Below are 19831 nucleotides of genomic sequence, written 5' to 3'. Positions count from 1 at the left end.
GATAGTCATATTTACTGCCAAAGCAATACATTTTTTTATAAAATTATGTTTTGCACGAAGAAAATGAAGCCTACATTTAGGAATATTCAGATTTTTTTCCGCATTGTGACTATATTTTTTAGGACATTTAAGCGCATTTTACATTTACATAGATTTTTCATTACCGTAATGCGTCCGGGCATTATACTTTTAATATTCCCATTGTTTTCAGTGAATATTCTCATTACTGTCAAACCATTACATAGTAATTTTTAATGCATTACAATAAAAAGCTGCTGTTGTACAAGGATTTTTAAAATTAAAATCAGTGAAAATTAAAGGCAGTACCAATAAGTACTACTATGATGTATAAATATTAGGGCGTAGGCTGTCAATTGATAAAATATTTTAATCAAGTTATTTACATAAAATGCTGATTAATTAATAGAATTAATAGAAATCACATACTTCATTATTTTGACCCCCAAATAAAGATAATACATATAAATAATGCTTAATAACTCAAATATTTGTTAATATAATATGTAAGGCCTATAATATATAATACGGACAGGAACTCAGTTTGAAATAAATCACATTATTGTGGCAGATGAATAAAGCATGATTAGACAATAAAAGAAAAGTGGCTTAAGAACTCAATACATTGTTTGTTTTCTTCTCATATCATTGAACAAGCCTACAGTTGACAGCAATCTGTTTTGCATTTATGTTTATTTATGTGTCCAGTTCTCAAAGTACATGTTCTTGAGTTACGTCTGTGCTATTTTTAACTGTCACTCTATGTACATGTGTGTGCCTCAGATGTAGTGATGAGGAGTCGACTCCAAATGAGTCGATTCCTAGATTCTGACTCGACCTAGAATCAGAGTCTATTCTGATACAGGAATCGATTCTTTTGTTCGACTCCGTAACTTTATGAACAGGACGTTGTTGGCTCATAATAATGAACTGCCGTTCTTAAGAACCAATCACATCCTCTACAAACACCTGTTGGTTGGTGGGACACCACCTCATTCATCATGTGCGTTTGGGTGAGAGATAATGTGTGTGCATGCAAAAGAGAGAGAGGGTGTGACAGATTTTTAAAATTTCGGAAGTTTGTGTAGTATTACATCAATGCAAGGGACAGTGGCTCCAACCACTGGATTCTCCCAATTTGTGTAAATTCTATATGACAATGAAATTATTTCCAGCCCAGCCTGTTTCTTGTTATTTACCCTCTTAAAATTGGGTATGAGCAGCAACTTAGGAATGACACTGTTACCAGTCATTTTAAGGTAAAATTATGCAATGTCTTATGCGATTAAAGACTGCAATCTTCACAGGGCCATCGCCAGAACATATGGAATAGGAAACACCACTGCTATTTAATCCGTTGTGGTCGAGACTGTTGAGTTTATAAAGCTGCCGTTTTAAAATTTTCACCTTACGTTCCATAAAAAAGCGATTTCACATTCCATACTGTACGTTCCATTTAAAAACAACGTTCCAAATTAATTTTTTATTTTTATTTTATTACGTCTCCATAATATGCCTATTATTATTTATTGAAGTGAGTTGAGCAAGAAAACATGTGCGATTTGTTTTTCCATTGGCATGGAAGCCATCTAGACTAAAGTAAGCTTCTCCCATCCCACTAATGTTAGTGTTTGGATTTGGGTAGGAGAAACTGACCAGCAGTTACATAAAAATTCAACTTTATCACAGAGCGGCAATCAGACGCAATGAGCAGTGGATTAAGTGAGCTATATATGAATGAAAATTAAACTATGATTTTTATATGCCTGACAAGCAATTTTGGGTGGTGAAAATATGTCACTTGGGAAGGCACTGCCCACTAATGGCCATCCTTGGTGACGGCCCTGAATATTGAAACTATCCTGAATGATAATAAATGGAGTCGAAGAGTTGATTCCTTCGACTCCAACGGCTGGAGTCGGGTATCGGAGTCGACACCAAAAAACTCAAAATCGAACAGTATCATTAACCCCAAATTTTTAGGATGCTGTGTCAAGTTAAAAGTAGTGGAAACTTTGAAAATCGCATCTCAAGATTCCTGCATTCTGTTGTGCTTCCTCAGTGAACGGTTCTCTGTGGCGCTTGTGAAGTTTGTTGAGGCGTGCTGCCACCTATTGACACGGCTCTTAAAAGCGCATGCACTTCAAGCTTGAATTGCTCATATGATAGAAATATCTGTACTTTTATTATGCATTTATGTAGGCGTCAGAGGGCATGATTAATATTTTTCCACAGACTGTGATGACACGTTTCCGACTTATATAGCAGTAAAACTATTTTATATAATAATTTTTTTTAAATTATTAAGTGTATGTTTATACCATTATGCTTTGTGTTATATTACCCTAGAATTTGTTTAAAAAAATGAATTACCACAGGGGGGCTTTCGATGACAGCTGCGGAGAGAATGACAGTAAATTTGGCATCATCTCCCATTTGACTGTCTTAATCCACCGATCTCTATTATTTTTATTTTTTTTCTGGAAAGTCATTCAAATTTAACAATGGACTTTTTAGGGGTCCTGGGGTCCTCAGTGGTAAAGACGCTGGCTACCACCCCTGGAGTTCGCTAGCTCAAATCCCAGGGTGTGCTGAGTGACTCCAGCCAGGTGTCCTAAGCAACCAAATTGGCCCAGTTGCTAGGGAGGGTAGAGTCACATGGGGTAACCTCCTCGTGGTTGCTATAATGTGGTTCGTTCTCAGTGGGGCGCGTGGTGAGTTGAGCATGGTTGCCGCGGTGGATGGCGTGAAGCCTCCGTGGCAATGCGCTAAACAAGCCACGTGAAAGATGCGTTGGTTGACGGTCTCAGACACGGAGGCAACTGGGATTCATCCTCTGCCACCCGGATTGAGGTGAATCACTACACAACCACGAGGACTTAAAAAGCACATTGGGAATTAGGCATTCCAAATTGGGAGAGAAAGGAAAAAAAATGCTGTGGTCTCACATTCACTCCCATTCACCGCTGTTGAATTATACCCTGCAATCATTTACTTCAGCGTTCCAAAACCCGGAGTATGAAAAAGGTATATTGCATAATTTTTTTTATGTTATTTAAAAAAAATATATAATTAATCGTACTAAATTAACCTGTTAAATGGACAGCCCTAATATGTTACAGTGTAAATTATTTATAACTTTTTCACATAGTGATATTGAGAATTGGAAGGGGGGGGGGGGGTCAGTATGTAAAAAATCGTAATGACCCTAAAAACAGCCTTTATTTTTATATGCAAAATACAATTTCTTATTTGTTTCTTTTGATTTTGGAGTAACCAGGACATTCTTTGTGTTCTAAAGAAGAAAGAAAGTTGGTTTGAGAAGGACATGACGATCAGAAAGATGACAGATTTTAAATTTTTGGGGTGAACTATTCCTTTAATTACAAATATCAGGCAGATCAGGCATTTAGTGGTCAGGATGACTGCATATCTGCAGGGCCGTCAACAATCAAACCTTACATTCAGTGACACTTTCCACCAAAAGTGCTGGATCCCATGCTTGATTGTACGTTGTAATTTAAACCTCACATTTACTATACATTTTTTCACACTGTACAGCCATTTTTACCAGTAACACAAGGCAGACAGAAATGCAAGAAAAAAAAATTGGAAACACCTCACCCCACATCGCAAAGTCAAAAAAGAAAAAAAAAAAAAAAAATGTAGATGTATCATAAATATGAAATGTCACCTGTTGGACCTGCAGAACTACTGTATATTCACTTGGAAAAACACAGCGGACACCTTTTTTAATGATTTCATCCACCCCCGAAAAATAACTTGGAAAATTGGACAGTTTTTCAGTACATATTTTGATACATTTACAAAATCAAAATTTTGTGACCGCAAACCTCCACCCCATTGTGTGAAGTGGAAGTCATTGATATTCTGTCATAACATCCGTAGACAAACCATGATGCTTTACACATTTCATGCTCATTTCAGTCCAACAAATCCCAAAGACGCTGAGTTTATGGGATAACAGTTCATGGGTTATAAATAATGTTGAGGAATGCTCAAAACGTGTTCAACAACAACATTGCTTTGCGTTTTCATTCATAACTTTTGCGTTTATTTAGAAATGAAGTGCACCTCAGTTGCTGTCTGTGCCAGTGTAGAATCCACTATTCTCTGCTTGTACATATGGTAGATTTTGGTCCAATTTTTTTTTCTTCTTTTTCTATTTTGTACACATCCACAGGATAAAAGCAAAAAATGTTCGGTCTTACAAATTATAGAACATCATCATTCAAAAAGATCACTTCCTTGATTTTTTTTCATTTATAAAAAGTCTCAAAGTGTCGCTGCGCAGCTGTTGGTTGCCAGGGAGGGACGAGAAAGAGAGAGATTTGCCCAGCTATGAAGAAGTTAAGACCGTTGCTCCAATCAGATTCACATCTGAGCAGAGAAAAAAACGATTGGCGTTTCCACTTGGTCGCCTCTCACCTTTTTAATCCAGATTTCTCAGAATAGACGTGCCACTTTAGATCTTGGCTGTGGCTTGGCAGGATCAAAGTGGAAAGATAATCCTTGCTCAAAATGGGAAAACAAATAAATTGTGTCTTGGAAATCCACTCACAGAACATCTCTATGAATTGATGACCTTCCGGTACGATGCTCTCCAAAGGTTCTCTGGAGATGATTTCAGAATATGTCCCATGCGATGCAGTAAATCAAATCAGGTGTAATGCTAGCATTGTTGTCAGTTTGTGACAATATGCGTAAGATGTACTCTTAATTAACAGACAAAAACGTCTGGATCTTTGAGACGAAGGAACGCAGTAGTACTAACTAGATTGTGTCATAGATGTTTTTTAGGGTAATATGGAAATACCACAGAAAACATATTGTTACTGAGTGACATAAGCTATTGTATTACCATTTTATATCTGTATTTTCAATCTAGTCCTTGTAGTTGATCAGACAGATGTCCTTGTAGTTGGCTAGGCCAATTCCAACACTCAAATCTTTGCAACCAAAGCTCAGCCCGTGTGATCTATCAATTGTGACCCTCTTTCGGTCCCTCACGGGGACTTCTCTCTGGTGGGCCAGGCGAAGGGCCTGAGTGGTGTCCGATTCCTTTACATAATCCCTTTCTTTCTCTCCCTCTACCTCTTCTCTGTCTCTTCCTCCTCCTCACCATTTTACCTCCTCCTCCTCCTCCTTCTCAGATGTGCCTCTTCATGTGCAGTGCCAAATGGTCTGATCGTGAGAAACACCTAAAGAAGAAAAAAAAGAACTGATCAAGTAATGTGTGAAACAAAGATCTTGGATCTTCTACCATAATTCCATTTGGTCAAAAACACCATCTATTAGTGTTACCCCAATACTATCGGATGGCACAGATGGGCGATTCTCTAATAATGGGAACTTTTTTTGTCCCCTAGAATGTTTTTTTTTTTTTTTTTTAAGAAAAAATGCTTTTTATAACAGACTGATCTCATGAAAAGTACTGTATGTGACAGTGGCAACATTTTTCAAATGCGGTTCATTAAACATATCATGGTAGTTCCTTGGTGAAATGTCCACTGTAAGGTGCTAAAAGCAAGTTCAATGTTTTCCCAAACAGATGAGTTTTTTTAAGGTTAATGCTCTATCGAGTTTTAAATAAAGTAAACAACACCTACCTCCCTACCCTAAACCTTAAACCTAAACCTAACCAATCGTGTCAGAAAAAGCAAATGTGACATGAAAACACACTTGGTGAAGAAATCACGTCATTTTGTGATGCTTCTGTGACACTTTCTCACGTGTCAACATGTGTGCTCTTCAGAAGGTCCTTCGCATCGCAAGTGCAATGCTTTATCAGTTGAGCTACTGCAATTTGCTTTTTTATTTAATTGCACCCGAACAAGCTTGTAAAAGTAGTTTTTTATGTAATGCAAACATTACTATCCCATAAAAAGACATGCACTTGTAAAATAATTTACATGTCATAAGATAGCACTGTGTGAGGAACAGGCCTGAAAAGTGTTTAAAAACGAATCATCTGCTGTTTTACTCGTGATTTCTGTGAAAGTGAATAAAAGTCATTGTTGTAGTGCCTCTAAGTGTTTATTTCAACAGGAAAGTGCCGCAATACGAGCAACGAGCCATGTTAAAATAATTTTTAAAAACAGATCAATATTTAAGTCCTTTTTTAATATAAATTCTCCTCCCTGTCCAGTAGGTGGCGATATGCACAAAGAATGCGAATTGCCAAAAACAAAAGAAGAAGAATGTGAAAGTGGAGATTTATAGTAAAAAAGGACTTATATCACTTCTGAAGACATGGATTTAACCACTGGAGTACTATGCTGCCTTTAAGTGCTTTTTTGAGCTTCAAAAATTCACTTGAATATTTTCTACAAATCTGCATTTGTGTTCAGCAGAAGAAAGAAAGTCTTATACATCAGGAGTGGCATGAGGGTGAGCAAATGATGAGAGAATTTTCATTTTTGGGTGAACTATTCCTTTAAATCTTTAAACAAGTTTTATTATCCTGTGAAATTTTGCTTCTGAAGTCAATTGATCTTGTTTAAGGTATATTTCGATATTTTTACTGGAAAACAAGACAAAAAACTGATTAAGAAAAAGGTTTTTGGCATTGTAGATGAACTTACTAATCAACCTTACTAACTGATAGTCAATTGTTGGATGACTAGTTGACCATCTTGACCCCATCCCTAAAGGCCAAAATATAATTCGTTTTTAACTGGGTGCCGGTAAGCCTTGCACACAGTGCACATGATGAAAAAAATCATTATCGGCAGAGTACGTTTTTTTAGACACACAGACATTCTGCATAGGTGGCACATGCGCCTGGCATTGACTGTGTTAAAAGAGTATCACAAAGCATTCGTAGTTTGTATGCTTCGGATGCATCCATATGGGCTCTCACGGTCAAAAGACTGTACTATAAATGGCTGAGCACTCAACAGTTGACGAGATGGAATGGCACGCGGAAAAACGAAGTATACCCTGGCCTTGAGACATACAGGTGCATCTCAATAAATTAGAATGTCGTGGAAAAGTTCATTTATTTCAGTAATTCAACTCAAATTGTGAAACTCGTGTATTAAATAATTTCAATGCACACAGACTGAAGTAGTTTAAGTCTTTGGTTCTTTTAATTGTGATGATTTTGGCTCACATTTAACAAAAACCCACCAATTCACCATCTCAAAAAATTAGAATATGGTGACATGCCAATCAGCTAATCAACTCAAAACACCTGCAAAGGTTTCCTGAGCCTTCAAAATGGTCTCTCAGTTTGGTTCACTAGGCTACACAATCATGGGGAAGACTGCTGATCTGACAGTTGTCCAGAAGACAATCACTGACACCCTTCACAAGGAGGGTAAGCCACAAACATTCATTGCCAAAGAAGCTGGCTGTTCACAGAGTGCTGTATCCAAGCATGTTAACAGAAAGTTGAGTGGAAGGAAAAAGTGTGGAAGAAAAAGATGCACAACCAACCAAGAGAACCGCAGCCTTATGATTGTCAAGCAAAATCGATTCAAGAATTTGGGTGAACTTCACAAGGAATGGACTGAGGCTGTGGTCAAGGCATCAAGAGCCACCACACACAGACACTACAGTTGTCGTATTCCTCTTGTTAAGCCACTCCTGAACCACAGACAACGTTAGAGGTGTCTTAACTGGGCTAAGGAGAAGAAGAACTGGAATGTTGCCCAGTGTTCCAAAGTCCTCTTTTCAGATGAGAGCAAGTTTTGTATTTCATTTGGAAACCAAGGTCCTAGAGTCTGGAGGAAGGGTGGAGAAGCTCATAGCCCAAGTTGCTTGAAGTCCAGTGTTAAGTTTCCACAGTGTGTGATGATCTGAGGTGCAATGTCATCTGCTGGTGTTGGTCCATTGTGTTTTTTGAAAACCAAAGTCACTGCACCCGTTTACCAAGAAATTTTGGAGCACTTCATGCTTCCTTCTGCTGACCAGCTTTTTAAAGATGCTGATTTCATTTTCCAGCAGGATTTGGCACCTGCCCACACTGCCAAAAGCACCAAAAGTTGGTTAAATGACCATGGTGTTGGTGTGCTTGACTGGCCAGCAAACTCACCAGACCTGAACCCCATAGAGAATCTATGGGGTATTGTCAAGAGGAAAATGAGAAACAAGAGATCAAAAAATGCAGATGAGCTGAAGGCCACTGTCAAAGAAACCTGGGCTTCCATACCACCTCAGCAGTGCCACAAACTGATCACCTCCATGCCACGCCGAATTGAGGCAGTAAGTAAAGCAAAAGGAGCCCCTACCAAGTATTGAGTACATATACAGTAAATGAACATACTTTCCAGAAGGCCAACAATTCACTAAAAATGTTTTTTTTATTGGTCTTATGATGTATTCTAATTTTTTGAGATAGTGAATTGGTGGGTTTTTGTTAAATGTGAGCCAAAATCATCACAATTAAAAGAAACAATACTTAAACTACTTCAGTCTGTGTGCATTGAATTTATTTAATACACGAGTTTCACAATTTGAGTTGAATTACTGAAATAAATGAACTTTTCCATGACATTCTAATTTATTGAGATGCACCTGTATGCTTTCCTGCTATGTCTCACCTGTCCTGGAATTGTACATTTTGCTGGTGCAACTGGGAGTGGCAAGAACTGGGAAATCAAGGGGTGTATTTTTCGGCAGGGTTGAACAGATGGCAGATCAAGCCACTGCCAGGAGGCATCAAACCAGCTGGTATACCTCCACCCTTCTCCAGACCTCCACCCCTCTGTCCTGACAGGGGGTCCGGACACGGTCGCGACGGATTAGGCTGAGGCCTGAGGGCAAAGGCTACAGGTCTACTGTCTCACTCTACTGTATTTACTGTTCAAACGAGGCAGGGAGCCCCTATGCATGCTGTTCTCCACCGTTCCCGTCAACTCTATCATTGTAATGGTAATCTGGGCCTCCCTTGACAACGGCAGAATGGATTCCCCAAGGTGTATGAGCAGCCAGGATGACTGGAGTGGGTTGGGCTGAGCTCGAAGTGAGATACGCAAGACTAACAGGCATGAAAGACCTATTTATACATCAAAGTGAAGACGTGTTAAGACTCACTTCAGAGGTTGAGGCTCTTGGTCAATACCGGGAGGCAAATGTCTAGCAGGCGCTGCGCCTAAAATTTCAAATGTTCTAGAAGAAAGTGGATTTACTGGAAACTTGCTATGCTTTTTAGCAGTATGTATACTTGATCTTTTATGGAATAAAAATTCTTCCTTGTTGAGTATCAAGACAGTAATGTCTATTCAGTCTGCAGCTAGTTGCTTTTAAAGCAATATTCCAGGTTCAATACAAGTTAAGCTCAACTGACAGCATTTGTGGCATAATATTGATTACCATAAAAATGTATTTTGATGGTTCCCTCCGTTTCTTAAAAAAAAAGCAAAAAGAAAAGGAGGGACGAGTTGAAATAAATTTTTGTGGTAATCAACATTATGCCACAAATGCTGTCGATTGAGTTTAATTTATCCCGGAACCTGGAATATTCCTTTAAGTATGTAGGAATATTTTGTTTTTGCATTCATTTGCATTTATTACTGCATTTGTGTCTAGTAGTTACAGTTGTCTTTAGTTTAGTAATAGTGCATCTCAGGCAGTATTGTTACTGCTGGAACTAAAAACACCCCCAAAACAATGCAATTGTTCTTTGTGTTTAAAAGGGTCATATCAGGAGAAATCAAATTTTCCTGGAAAATATCATCTTTTGAAAGAGTTTTATGTTACTTTCAGCACTCAAAATCTACTCACCAGACCACAAAGACTATCTATTTACAAGAATGACTTAACTTTTTGATGTTAAGCAGATTTTAAGATCAGAGATGATGGAAAATTGTCATGTAAAACTAAATTATGACTTTTGGCACAAGAAAACATAATACTATACTCAGGCATTGATTAACATTTTAAGCCAACATTTTTTTTAATTATGATTATACATACCTTCAGAGATCATCTACTATGTTGCCAAATGTCGAAGGTATGGGAACAAAAACCTTATTTGCAAAAAGTGAGAGGTCAACATTAACTGTCACTCATCATGTTCAATTTGGAAGCATAATTATGAGACCTGGGCTAATATAGAGAAACCATTGTCTGAATAGCAGATGTTTTTTGATCATACAGCTACACCCACCAAGCACAGGTGTCAGGTGGACGATCTTAGATAGAGATTTTGAGAAACTATTTGAGAATATTCATCACATTTTTAGACTTGGAACACCAGTGCTAGATTTTACACTGAAATACTGTTTATGTTATAAATCAGATTAGAAAAAGTGCTGGCCAAACATTTCATAAATCCCTACAAGATGTTAGAATTCGGAAGATCTAAATTAGGATATTGTTTCTATTTCTGTCTCTTCATGGCCACTAATATTTTTGTTTGAAAAATCTGCATTGTTTTTTTTTTTTCCAAAGTATGGTGTTATGGAGTAGGGATGTGCAAAACTACCAATTTTCATAATCAACAGTTCAAACAAACAACCAACTAGTCGACTATGAATATTCCGGGTTCAATACAAGTTAAGCTCAATCGACAGCATTTGTGGCATAATGTTGATTAACTCAAAAATCTATTTAGACTCGTCCCTCCTTTTCTTTAAAAAAAAAAAGCAAAAATCAAGGTTACAGTGAGGCACTTACAATGGAAGTGAAAGGGGCCAATTTTTGGAGGGTTTAAACAGAAATGTGAAGCTTATAATTTTATAGAAGCACTTACATTAATTCTTCTGTTAAAACTTGTGTATTATTTTAGCTGTAAAGTTGTTTAAATCATCATTTTTACAGTCTTTTTTCTTTTTTTTTTTTTTGGACATTACATCGTGATATCTACCAAGTTGTAAAATGGGTAACAACTTTGCACAGAAAAGGTTAGTAAGTGATTTTATGACACTTTAATCATGTTAACATATTGTTTATGTCTTGTGGCTATACTTTAGAAACAGTGAGTATTTTAACCTTTTCAGATTGGCCCCATTGACTTCCATTGTAAGTGCCTTACTGTCACCCAGATTTTTGCTTTTTTTAAAGAAAAGCACTGGACTCTTCATCTCATGTAAGCGTACAAGATTTTAAACATATTTTCCAGAAGTACTATTCATTTCTTTATGTGTAAAACATTTATTACTGAGTGAACCTTTAATATGAGGTCATAAAAACGGCATGTATTTTTAGTATACAAGAATCATTTTAGATGGAGTCTAGCATATCACACTTAGCAGGCAGCACATACAATAGGTGATTACGTAGTGTTTTGAGTCTCACCTGTCGCAGTGATTGCACTTGAAAGGCTTGGCGCCAGTGTGTTTGCGGTAGTGCCTCGTCAACTCGTCGCTCCTCGCAAACCGCCATTCGCAGCCTTCCCATGAGCACTTGTACGGCTTCTCCCCTGATACAGACACACAAACAAGCACACACACCTGATTAAAACACACTTTCTTCCCCAAGGGGCCCTGAAATCAACGACTCTGTTCAGCCAGCCATCTAATTCATTTGTTTTAAGTTGATTAGCCTATCAGAAGAGTGTTGACACAATTGGAGTTTATGAAATACATGATCGTCATTAGAGTGCACAGCTGTTGGACCAAATGAACTCGCACTCTATGAGTTTCCAATGATATCTTCATGCCGTTTAACAGATGGGAGAGAATGCGTTCCCATTTTCGATGGTGTATTTTTTCTGTGTTTGCAAGCCACCTTGTAGGAGCGCTGGGGTTCGTACGTGTATTTTTAGCGGGGGAGAGGGTTAGGGGTCTCGTAGCTTGTTCATTAGCAGTGCTGGATGTAGTTTATTTAGATCTGTGGGAGAGGTGATAATTGGAGTCATAATGATGTGTAACGGGGAGGAACGTCATATTTACTGTCAACCAGCTGGCCCTGTCTTCACTGTTTGCCATATCCACAAATCTTCCGAAACAAGACTGTGACTCTAAAAGATTGACAATGAAATAAGTCAGATTGTCATGCAATTACAAGTTCAGTCAAAGCTAACATTAGAACTACCGGTACTAGTCTTCCTAAAACAATGCTTGAATTGATACTTAAAGTCAACATGAAATCAAATGACCTATATTCTTTCTTAAATGAAAGTGAATATAATAGTTGATGGCAAAAATCCATTTTGAATTCCATTTGCTCTCCATTTTTTTCAGTGCTGCCTAGGAGAAACAAATAAAATGTTAAAGAGATGTCATTTGTGGCACCTGGGTAGCTCAGTGGTAAAGACGCTGGCTACCACCCCTGGAGTTCGCTAGTTTGCTAGTTTGAATCTCTGGGTGTGCTGAGTGACTCCAGCCAGGTCTCCTATGCAACCAAATTGGCTCAGTTGCTAGGGAGGGTAGAGTCACATGGGGTAACCTAATGTGGTTTGTTCTTGGTAGGGCGCGTGGTGTGTTGAGTGTGGATGCCGCGGTGAATGGCATGAAGCCTCCACACGTGCTATGTCTCCGTGGCAGTGTGCTCAAGAAGCCATGTGAGAAGATGTGCGGGTTGACAGTCTCAGACATGGAGGCAGCTGGGATTTGTCCTCTGCCACCTGGATTGAGGCAAATCACTATGTGACCACAAGGACTTAAAAAGAACATTGGGAATTGGACATTCCAAATTGGGTGAAAAAGGGTGAAAATCCCCCCCCCCCCAAAAAAAAGAGATGTAATTTGTAATTTCTCTTTCCAAAGTGCCAAGATCTCTTTAACAACTTCCCTTTTTGTCTGACATCATCTATGGCATCCAGGCTATTAGATAGCCAATAGCCAAATATTTCAGTATGGAAGTAGTCAAAAGTAGACAAAATTAACTACATATTTGCATTTGGGTCTTGCTCCATTCTGGTTTAGAATGCCCGCTTTCACCATCCAATCAAATCCCGCTCTACATTTTCTACTCTCAAATAGCCTGAATATTGTGTTTTATTGTAAATGTGTCCCAATATGGAAGTGAAATGGGTTGCGAATGCCGTTTTGTGTTAACTATAAAGGAATGTTCCAGGTTCAATACAAGTTAAGCTAAATTGACAGCATTTGAGGCATAATGTTGATTACCACAAAATATAATGTTGACTTGGCACCGTATATTTAAAAAAAGCAAAAATCATGGTTTTAGTGAGGCACTTACAATGGGGCCAGTCCATAACATCAAAACACACATAGTTTAAAAGACGTAACTATTATAGGTTTTAAGATATTTTAGAGTGATAAAATCACTAACTAACCCTCTCAAGGTGAAGTTATATCCAGTTTTACAGCTTGGTTGCAATGATGACTCTCTGTGTAAACCCTGTACGCAATTTTATCACACTAAAATCATGTTAACATGTATAATGTTTCCATCTTGTAGCTCTACTTTTGAAACAGCATTTATTTTAATGTTTTTGGACTGGCTTCCATTGTAAGTGCCTTCCTGTAAACACAATATTATGTTCATTGCTAATCAAATGCTGTAGATTGAGCAACTTTTGAACCTGGACTATTCCTTTAAAGTGTTAAGTGTCAAGGCCATGATCCTAAACCTTGCATAATGGCCACACTTTCATGATAAATTGCAGATTAGTTTGAGTGCTACATTCACACACTAGCCACATTAAGCAGGACAGGTTTAGACCTGTGCTTACTACAACCGAAGCACCAGCCAATTATTAGTCAGAAAGGCATGGATGCTCAAGTTTGTCGCCTAGCAACCAGGCAACAATGTAACGTAGGAGGCAAGATGTGGAGCCGGCTGAATCTGGCATCGTCTGTCCCTCTGTGCCACCAGCCAATTATGGCTCATACTGGCAGGGGAGGATGCAGTTGCCTAGCAACCGGGACGTTACATGATACATGTATGTATAAGAGGATTTAAGTGCATGTGTATGAGCGTGCACACTCACGGGAATGGAAGTGCACGGACAAGGCTATTGGTGTAAGATGAAACCAGCAGCAAGACCGGAGACTCATTCCCAATTATAATCCCATTCGAAGACACAGCAGTTGCCTGGCAACTCCCCACCCCCATGACACAACCTTTCCCCTAACACACTTACACACACTCTCTCTGAGCAGCCTTACAGGTGCCTGAGTCTCAGTTAATTACATTTTCTCAGTTAAACTGCAGACAGAGAGTCTCATTATTATCTCAGGAGTTCTTGCCGGCACCGAGCAGAAAGCCATTTTCTGCCCATCACCGCTCTCCAAGTTTTCCAAATCAGACTTTGTTGTAATGGAACTGCGAACGGGAGACAAAGTGGAAATGAGTGCTGCCACTCTATCCTCCCATAGCTTCGCTGATTCCCCCTGAAAACTTGCTCTTATCTCCCTCCCAAACACCATTCATAAAACGCTCCAGAGGGCAATGTTATTTCCATTCACGCTGCCTGTACAAATCTCATTCGCGGAATTTGTTGTGGTAATAATGCCCTGGAAATGGGATTTGGCTAATTGCAAATTAATTGATGCATCGTTTTGGCATCGGATTTTTAACAAGGCTTCTCTGCTTTTTGTTTTTGTCATATAAAAACAACACAGAATTTGATAAGAAAGATTATGGCTAATGAATAATGCATAATGAGTTTAAAGTTTGTATTAGTGCAGCAAGCAATCAAAACAGGGCATGTTTAAGTACTGATTTCACTGCAAATAATCAGTAGGCCTATCTTTGTCTTGTTTGGGGTATAAACATTTAGACATCCTTAAAACAAGAGAAAGTTAAGTGAGAAGCAAAACAGCAAAAGATATTAAAGAAATATTTTACCCAAAAATAAAATTTCTGTCTATATTTATGCACATTATGTCATTTCAAACCCTGTGCAAAAAACAAAACAAAATGTATATGTATGTATATATATATATATATATATATATATATATATATATATATATATATATATATATATATATATATATTTATTTCTAAGATTTACACATTTCAATTTCATAACAAAATTCCATAAATGTAATTGTATAATTTTTAACTTAATTTAAATAACAACTATTAATATTTAAAAAAATTGGAAAAATCTTCGCCTAGCTGTTTTCCAAAAAAAACGACAAAAATTACAAAAAAAGAACATAAAAGTAGTCCATCTGACTCTGTTAAATTCTATGTCTTCTGAAGCCATTCAAAATTTTTGTGAGAAGTACAGGCTGAATGTAAGCCTTTATTTGCTAAAAATCTTCCCCTCCACTGTAGCGTATTTGATTTAAAAAAGGCTTTTTTGAGCTTGACAAATAAGGTCACTATGAATTGTCATTGTGAAGAAAAGAGCTGTATGAAGATTCTTCACATTTTTCCTTTTGTGTTCCACAGAAAAAAATAACAGCATATGAGTTTGAATTGGAATGAGAATAAATAATGACTGAATTTTCATCTTTGGGTGAACTGTTGCTTTAGACTTGTTTTAAGATATTGTATCTTGATTATAAGCGTATTACATCATATGTTCTTCAAGCCATTTTCACAGTTTACTTGGTTTCCACTTGTTTGATAATGATGCTTTGCCAGTGGCCTTATTTTCTGTGTTCTGGACTCTCAATTCTCATGAAATAATATGTCCACCCAAAACAATTTCTGAAGTATCAGAGGGAACCTTTAGCATGTTGCATGTTTGTGTTTTGAGGGCTGAAGAACTGCTCTGGTGTGTAAACGGGCCGAGAGCAGATGTAGAGAAATATATAGGCAAATACGTCTCATTCCAGCCAGTCCATCCATCATGTGGCAGTTATTCACTAGGCAGACAGCTTTGAGACAGCAGTCTGAGTGCTTTTGGATTGAGATCGAAGAGACAGAGAATTATGGCCATTTCCTGCACTGTTCGAATTTGCTGAGGAAGTACTGTTGCAACCTTGAGAAAATGTTTGCAGCCAAGGGGGTTGCACAGGCATGCTGCCATAGTGACTGCAAAGCATCATCAATTACTGTACATCAGCTTGTCGTTTTTCGTGTTAAGTTAGATTTAGACAATTAATGATGAAAGTGGTTTAACTAAGTATTTCTGAACGTATTCTATGTCACTGTTACAAGAGCAGGTGAAGGGTTTATTTAAACAGCAAAATGCAGTGGGAGCTGTGATTAACTGCAATTGAAGGAATGTTCCGGGTTCAGTACAAGTTTAGCTCAATTGACAGCATTAGTAGCACAATGTTGATTACCACAAAAAATTATTTCAACTCATTCCTCGTTAATAAAAAAAAAAAAAAAAAAAAAAAAAAAAAAAAAAAGTAAAAATTAAAAGCAGAAATCGTGATTACAGTAAGGCACTTACAATGGAAGTGAAAGGCGCCAGTCCATAAATGTTAAAATACACACTGTTTCAAAAGTATAGCCATAAGATGTAAACATTAAATGTGGTAACATGATTTTAGTATGATGAAATATCTGTTCTACATTAATTTAGTGTGGTTAAATTGCTTACAGGGCTTATACATTACGTTGTCAAGGCAACAAAGTTTCTAATATTGTGTATAACTTTACACAGATAAGGTTGGCAAGTGATTTTATCACACTTAAATCATGTTAACATGTATAATGTTAACGATTTGTGCCTATACTTTTGAAACGATGTGCAATTTTTCACTTTTGGGCTGGCCCCATTCACTTCCATTGTAAGTGGAAGTTGAAATTATTTTCTGTGGTAATGAACATTATGTTACAGATTCTGTCGATTGAGCTTGAACTGAAACCGTAAAGTTATTTAAACACTACGTAAAACAACACTACGTAAAACAAATTATGAGATCAAGTCCTCGTTACTTTGGGCAGGAACAAGCATTGCCTGTGGTAACACATTAAGCATTTTTTAAAACTGACTTGGTTTTTAGAAAACTAAATGGGCAAATAAAAAGCCAATTAAAATAATTTCTATTGTCACAATTTTGCTTAAAGGTTTAATGAGTACATTTCTTATGTTCAAATACTTTCTCAGATAACTTACAATTCAAAAAAAGACAACTATCTAAGCCATTTTTGGGTTAATTCCCTCAAAAAGTGCAAACAATGAGGCTCTGTGGCATTTTTAAAATACTGTTATATATTTGAGCATCCCGAGCAGCCCAACACAGCAACATCTGTTTGTCTGACTCTGACCAAAGAGGGACAAGGAAGTTTTGAGGAAAACTGTTTGAAAACTGTAATTATGGTGCAGAAGTTACACGCTTCTCCTTAAATACAGTACACATTGTCAGCAAAATCATCACGAATAGGCCACATTGTTCATATTCGATATACTGCCCATTGTATGTGCTTACCTGTATGTGTCCTCTGATGTGCCTTGAGGTGTGAGCTCTTGGTATAGACCTTCCGACACCCGTTAAATTGGCAGCGATGGACCCTCTTCTTGTTCTCTGCCATCTCGCCATTTCCCATGGTGCAGGTGCCACTCTGCTCCCCGTCGCTCTGCGCACCACTGCTCCCATGTTGCGGAGAAAGTGGAAGAGGGTGGGCCGCCACAAGCTTGGCGGTACCCAAACCCACCTTTCGGGCCACTAACTTTAGCGTGAGGGTCCCATCAGGAGAGGCACTCAGTGTGTGGGTGGGTTTGATGAAGTGACGGCCCAGTTCCGGGGATGAGGGCGGTGTTAGCGAGGTGACAGCATTCAGCTGGGCGGCGTTGACCCCTAAAGTAATGTCTGGAGAGGTCAAAGTGGAGGGAGAGGAGGAGAGGGGTTCTTTACATGGGGTGAGCTGAGAAGGAGGAGGGCTGGGGGGGTTGTTGAGGCTGGGAAGGAGTGGGTCTAAAAGATCTTCATCACCATCTTCTTTCATAAAGGAGGGGGTGAGGAAGCCATCTAGTTCTTCGTCAAAAAGATCGGAGAGCCTCTTGGGTTCTGTCTGAAGATAGCGCTCCAACTCCAAGCATGTCTAAAGAAAAAGATTAATGTTTAGTTGTTATTACCCCAAACATTTCTTCAAATGGTTTTTGCCAATCTTGAACATAGAGAGGCAAGAAATACCTAACATCATGGCAGCATTAAATTAGCATGTGTTTTAGATTAGAAGAAATACCTTTTGAAAACAACTGGATTTTACACTTGTTTGTTAAACTGTTGTTCAATAAATCATTTGCAAACCATTTTTATGTAAATTGTCACATAAATGCAACAATTCATACAATATTTGAAATATGTAAATAGTAAAATCATTATGTAAATTGTTGCATGAGTGCAATAATTATGTTCATAAAAAAATTCTTACATAAACTGTAAAAACATTCTTATGTACACTGTGGCATAAATGCAACAATTTGCTTACAAAAACATTCTTCTGTAATTAGTGTGTAAAACCATTCCCATGTCAATTGATGCAAGAATTTGACAATTTATACATAAAACTGTTCTTAAATCATTTGAAAACCATCCTTCTGTAAATTGTCACAATGCAACAATCCAATCATAAAACCATTCTCATGTAAATAGTGAAATAATTATGTAAATTGTCACATGAATGCAACAATTTGTTTGTAAAAAACATTCTTCAGAAATTAGTACAGAAAACCATGCTCATGTTTATTAATGCATGAATGTGATCATTCGCTTGGAAACCATTCTTATGTACAGTAAACTGTCGCAATGCAACAATTTGTTTGTAAAGCCATTCTTATGTAAATTGTCGCATGAACGCAACAATTGGTTCTTAAAACCATCCTTACGTAAATAGTAAAATAATTCTTATGTAAATTGTTGCATAAAAGTGACAGTTCGTTCGTAAAAACATTCTAAATGAAACGTTCAATTTAAACAGAAATTAGTTCTGCTCGTATTTCATGAATGATGTCCATTTATTTCAGTCATAAAATCGTAATGTTTGCCTTTATTTTTCATATTTGCGATAATTTGTGACATTTGTAATACTGCAACAGATATATTTTGTTAGTTTATACTAGATTATAATTTTTATCCAGTAGTGTTCCAGTTATTTTTGACCCTCTGTTTTCCAAAGTCCAACCCAATTTAACAACACAAGCAATTAGATGCAAGATAATTATCCAGTCTAAACTACCTCATTAGTGCAACATGGAATGCAATGCAATGGGATTTTTTTTAGAGTAACCCCTTTCTGGACCGTTAACTGGGTACTGAGACTGCTACTGCATATCATTTGTTTCAGCAGGACTTCAGGAATAGATGGTTACACTGTGATTGATTATACAGGCTAGACTGGAGCTCTCCAGAGCTGAAGAAACAGACCTGGCCTGAATAGCTTGTTAGAGCGCTTTATGTAGAGCAAAACTGGCTCTTCACAGAAAGAGAGAGAGCCATCAGACTTGGATTTAAGTCTTTCTGAAGGTTTCTTTTCTTACTTCTTTAGCACAAATTTCTGACACTACCAGAACTTCGTTGGAGGATACGATTCATCATGATGACAATTAATTGGCTGTCAATAAGCATTTCACACTATGCAATTCAAGACTGTTGACTTTGCCATACAAGGAAAGAAATACTTTTGAAAATTGGCTCTCAGATGACACAAAAATAGTACAGCTTGCAGAAAATGTCTTGTTCAGAAATCATCCCTGTGAACATCTTCAATTACATTTCCTATATTTACATATTCATACCCATTCAACATTCAGAAACTTGGCCTTCTTCGATAAAGGACAGTGTGAACTACACAGATACATGGAGGCTAGCCAATAAAAACATAGGTCATTTACATATAGAAGTCTTCAAAGTTCTGTAGCAGAATCAGCCTCTTAAATTCCAAGTGTCATACTGAGGGTGGAAAATGGTTATGAATAAAAATTTATATAATGCAGTAATGCAAGATATAACATGACCCAAACCTTTTAAACATGGTATAAAAACAGTAACCTATCATCTCAGACAAACTGGCCCTCTTAATT

The 19831-nt window shown here is 37.6% G+C and overlaps 1 protein-coding gene across 1 annotated transcript in view; it reads right to left on the bottom strand.

Annotated features, from left to right (window-relative positions):
* Window positions 1-3257: 3257 nt before the first annotated feature.
* LOC127445122 (Krueppel-like factor 7) overlaps window positions 3258-19831 on the bottom strand; it is a 61882-nt gene continuing 45308 nt past the window's right edge. The window contains exons 2-4 of the mRNA XM_051704931.1: window positions 17238-17850; window positions 11284-11407; window positions 3258-5240 (exon numbers count right to left, since the gene is read on the bottom strand). Of these exons, the coding sequence (XP_051560891.1) occupies window positions 5189-5240; window positions 11284-11407; window positions 17238-17850 (789 nt within the window). The 3' untranslated portion in view covers window positions 3258-5188. The remainder of the gene's footprint in view (window positions 5241-11283; window positions 11408-17237; window positions 17851-19831) is intronic.

Source organism: Myxocyprinus asiaticus, chromosome 8, assembly GCF_019703515.2.
Source record: "Myxocyprinus asiaticus isolate MX2 ecotype Aquarium Trade chromosome 8, UBuf_Myxa_2, whole genome shotgun sequence".
Lineage (NCBI taxonomy): Eukaryota > Metazoa > Chordata > Actinopteri > Cypriniformes > Catostomidae > Myxocyprinus > Myxocyprinus asiaticus.
Note: the sequence above shows the minus strand (reverse complement) of the source record. Positions and strands in the feature narration are given on the sequence as shown.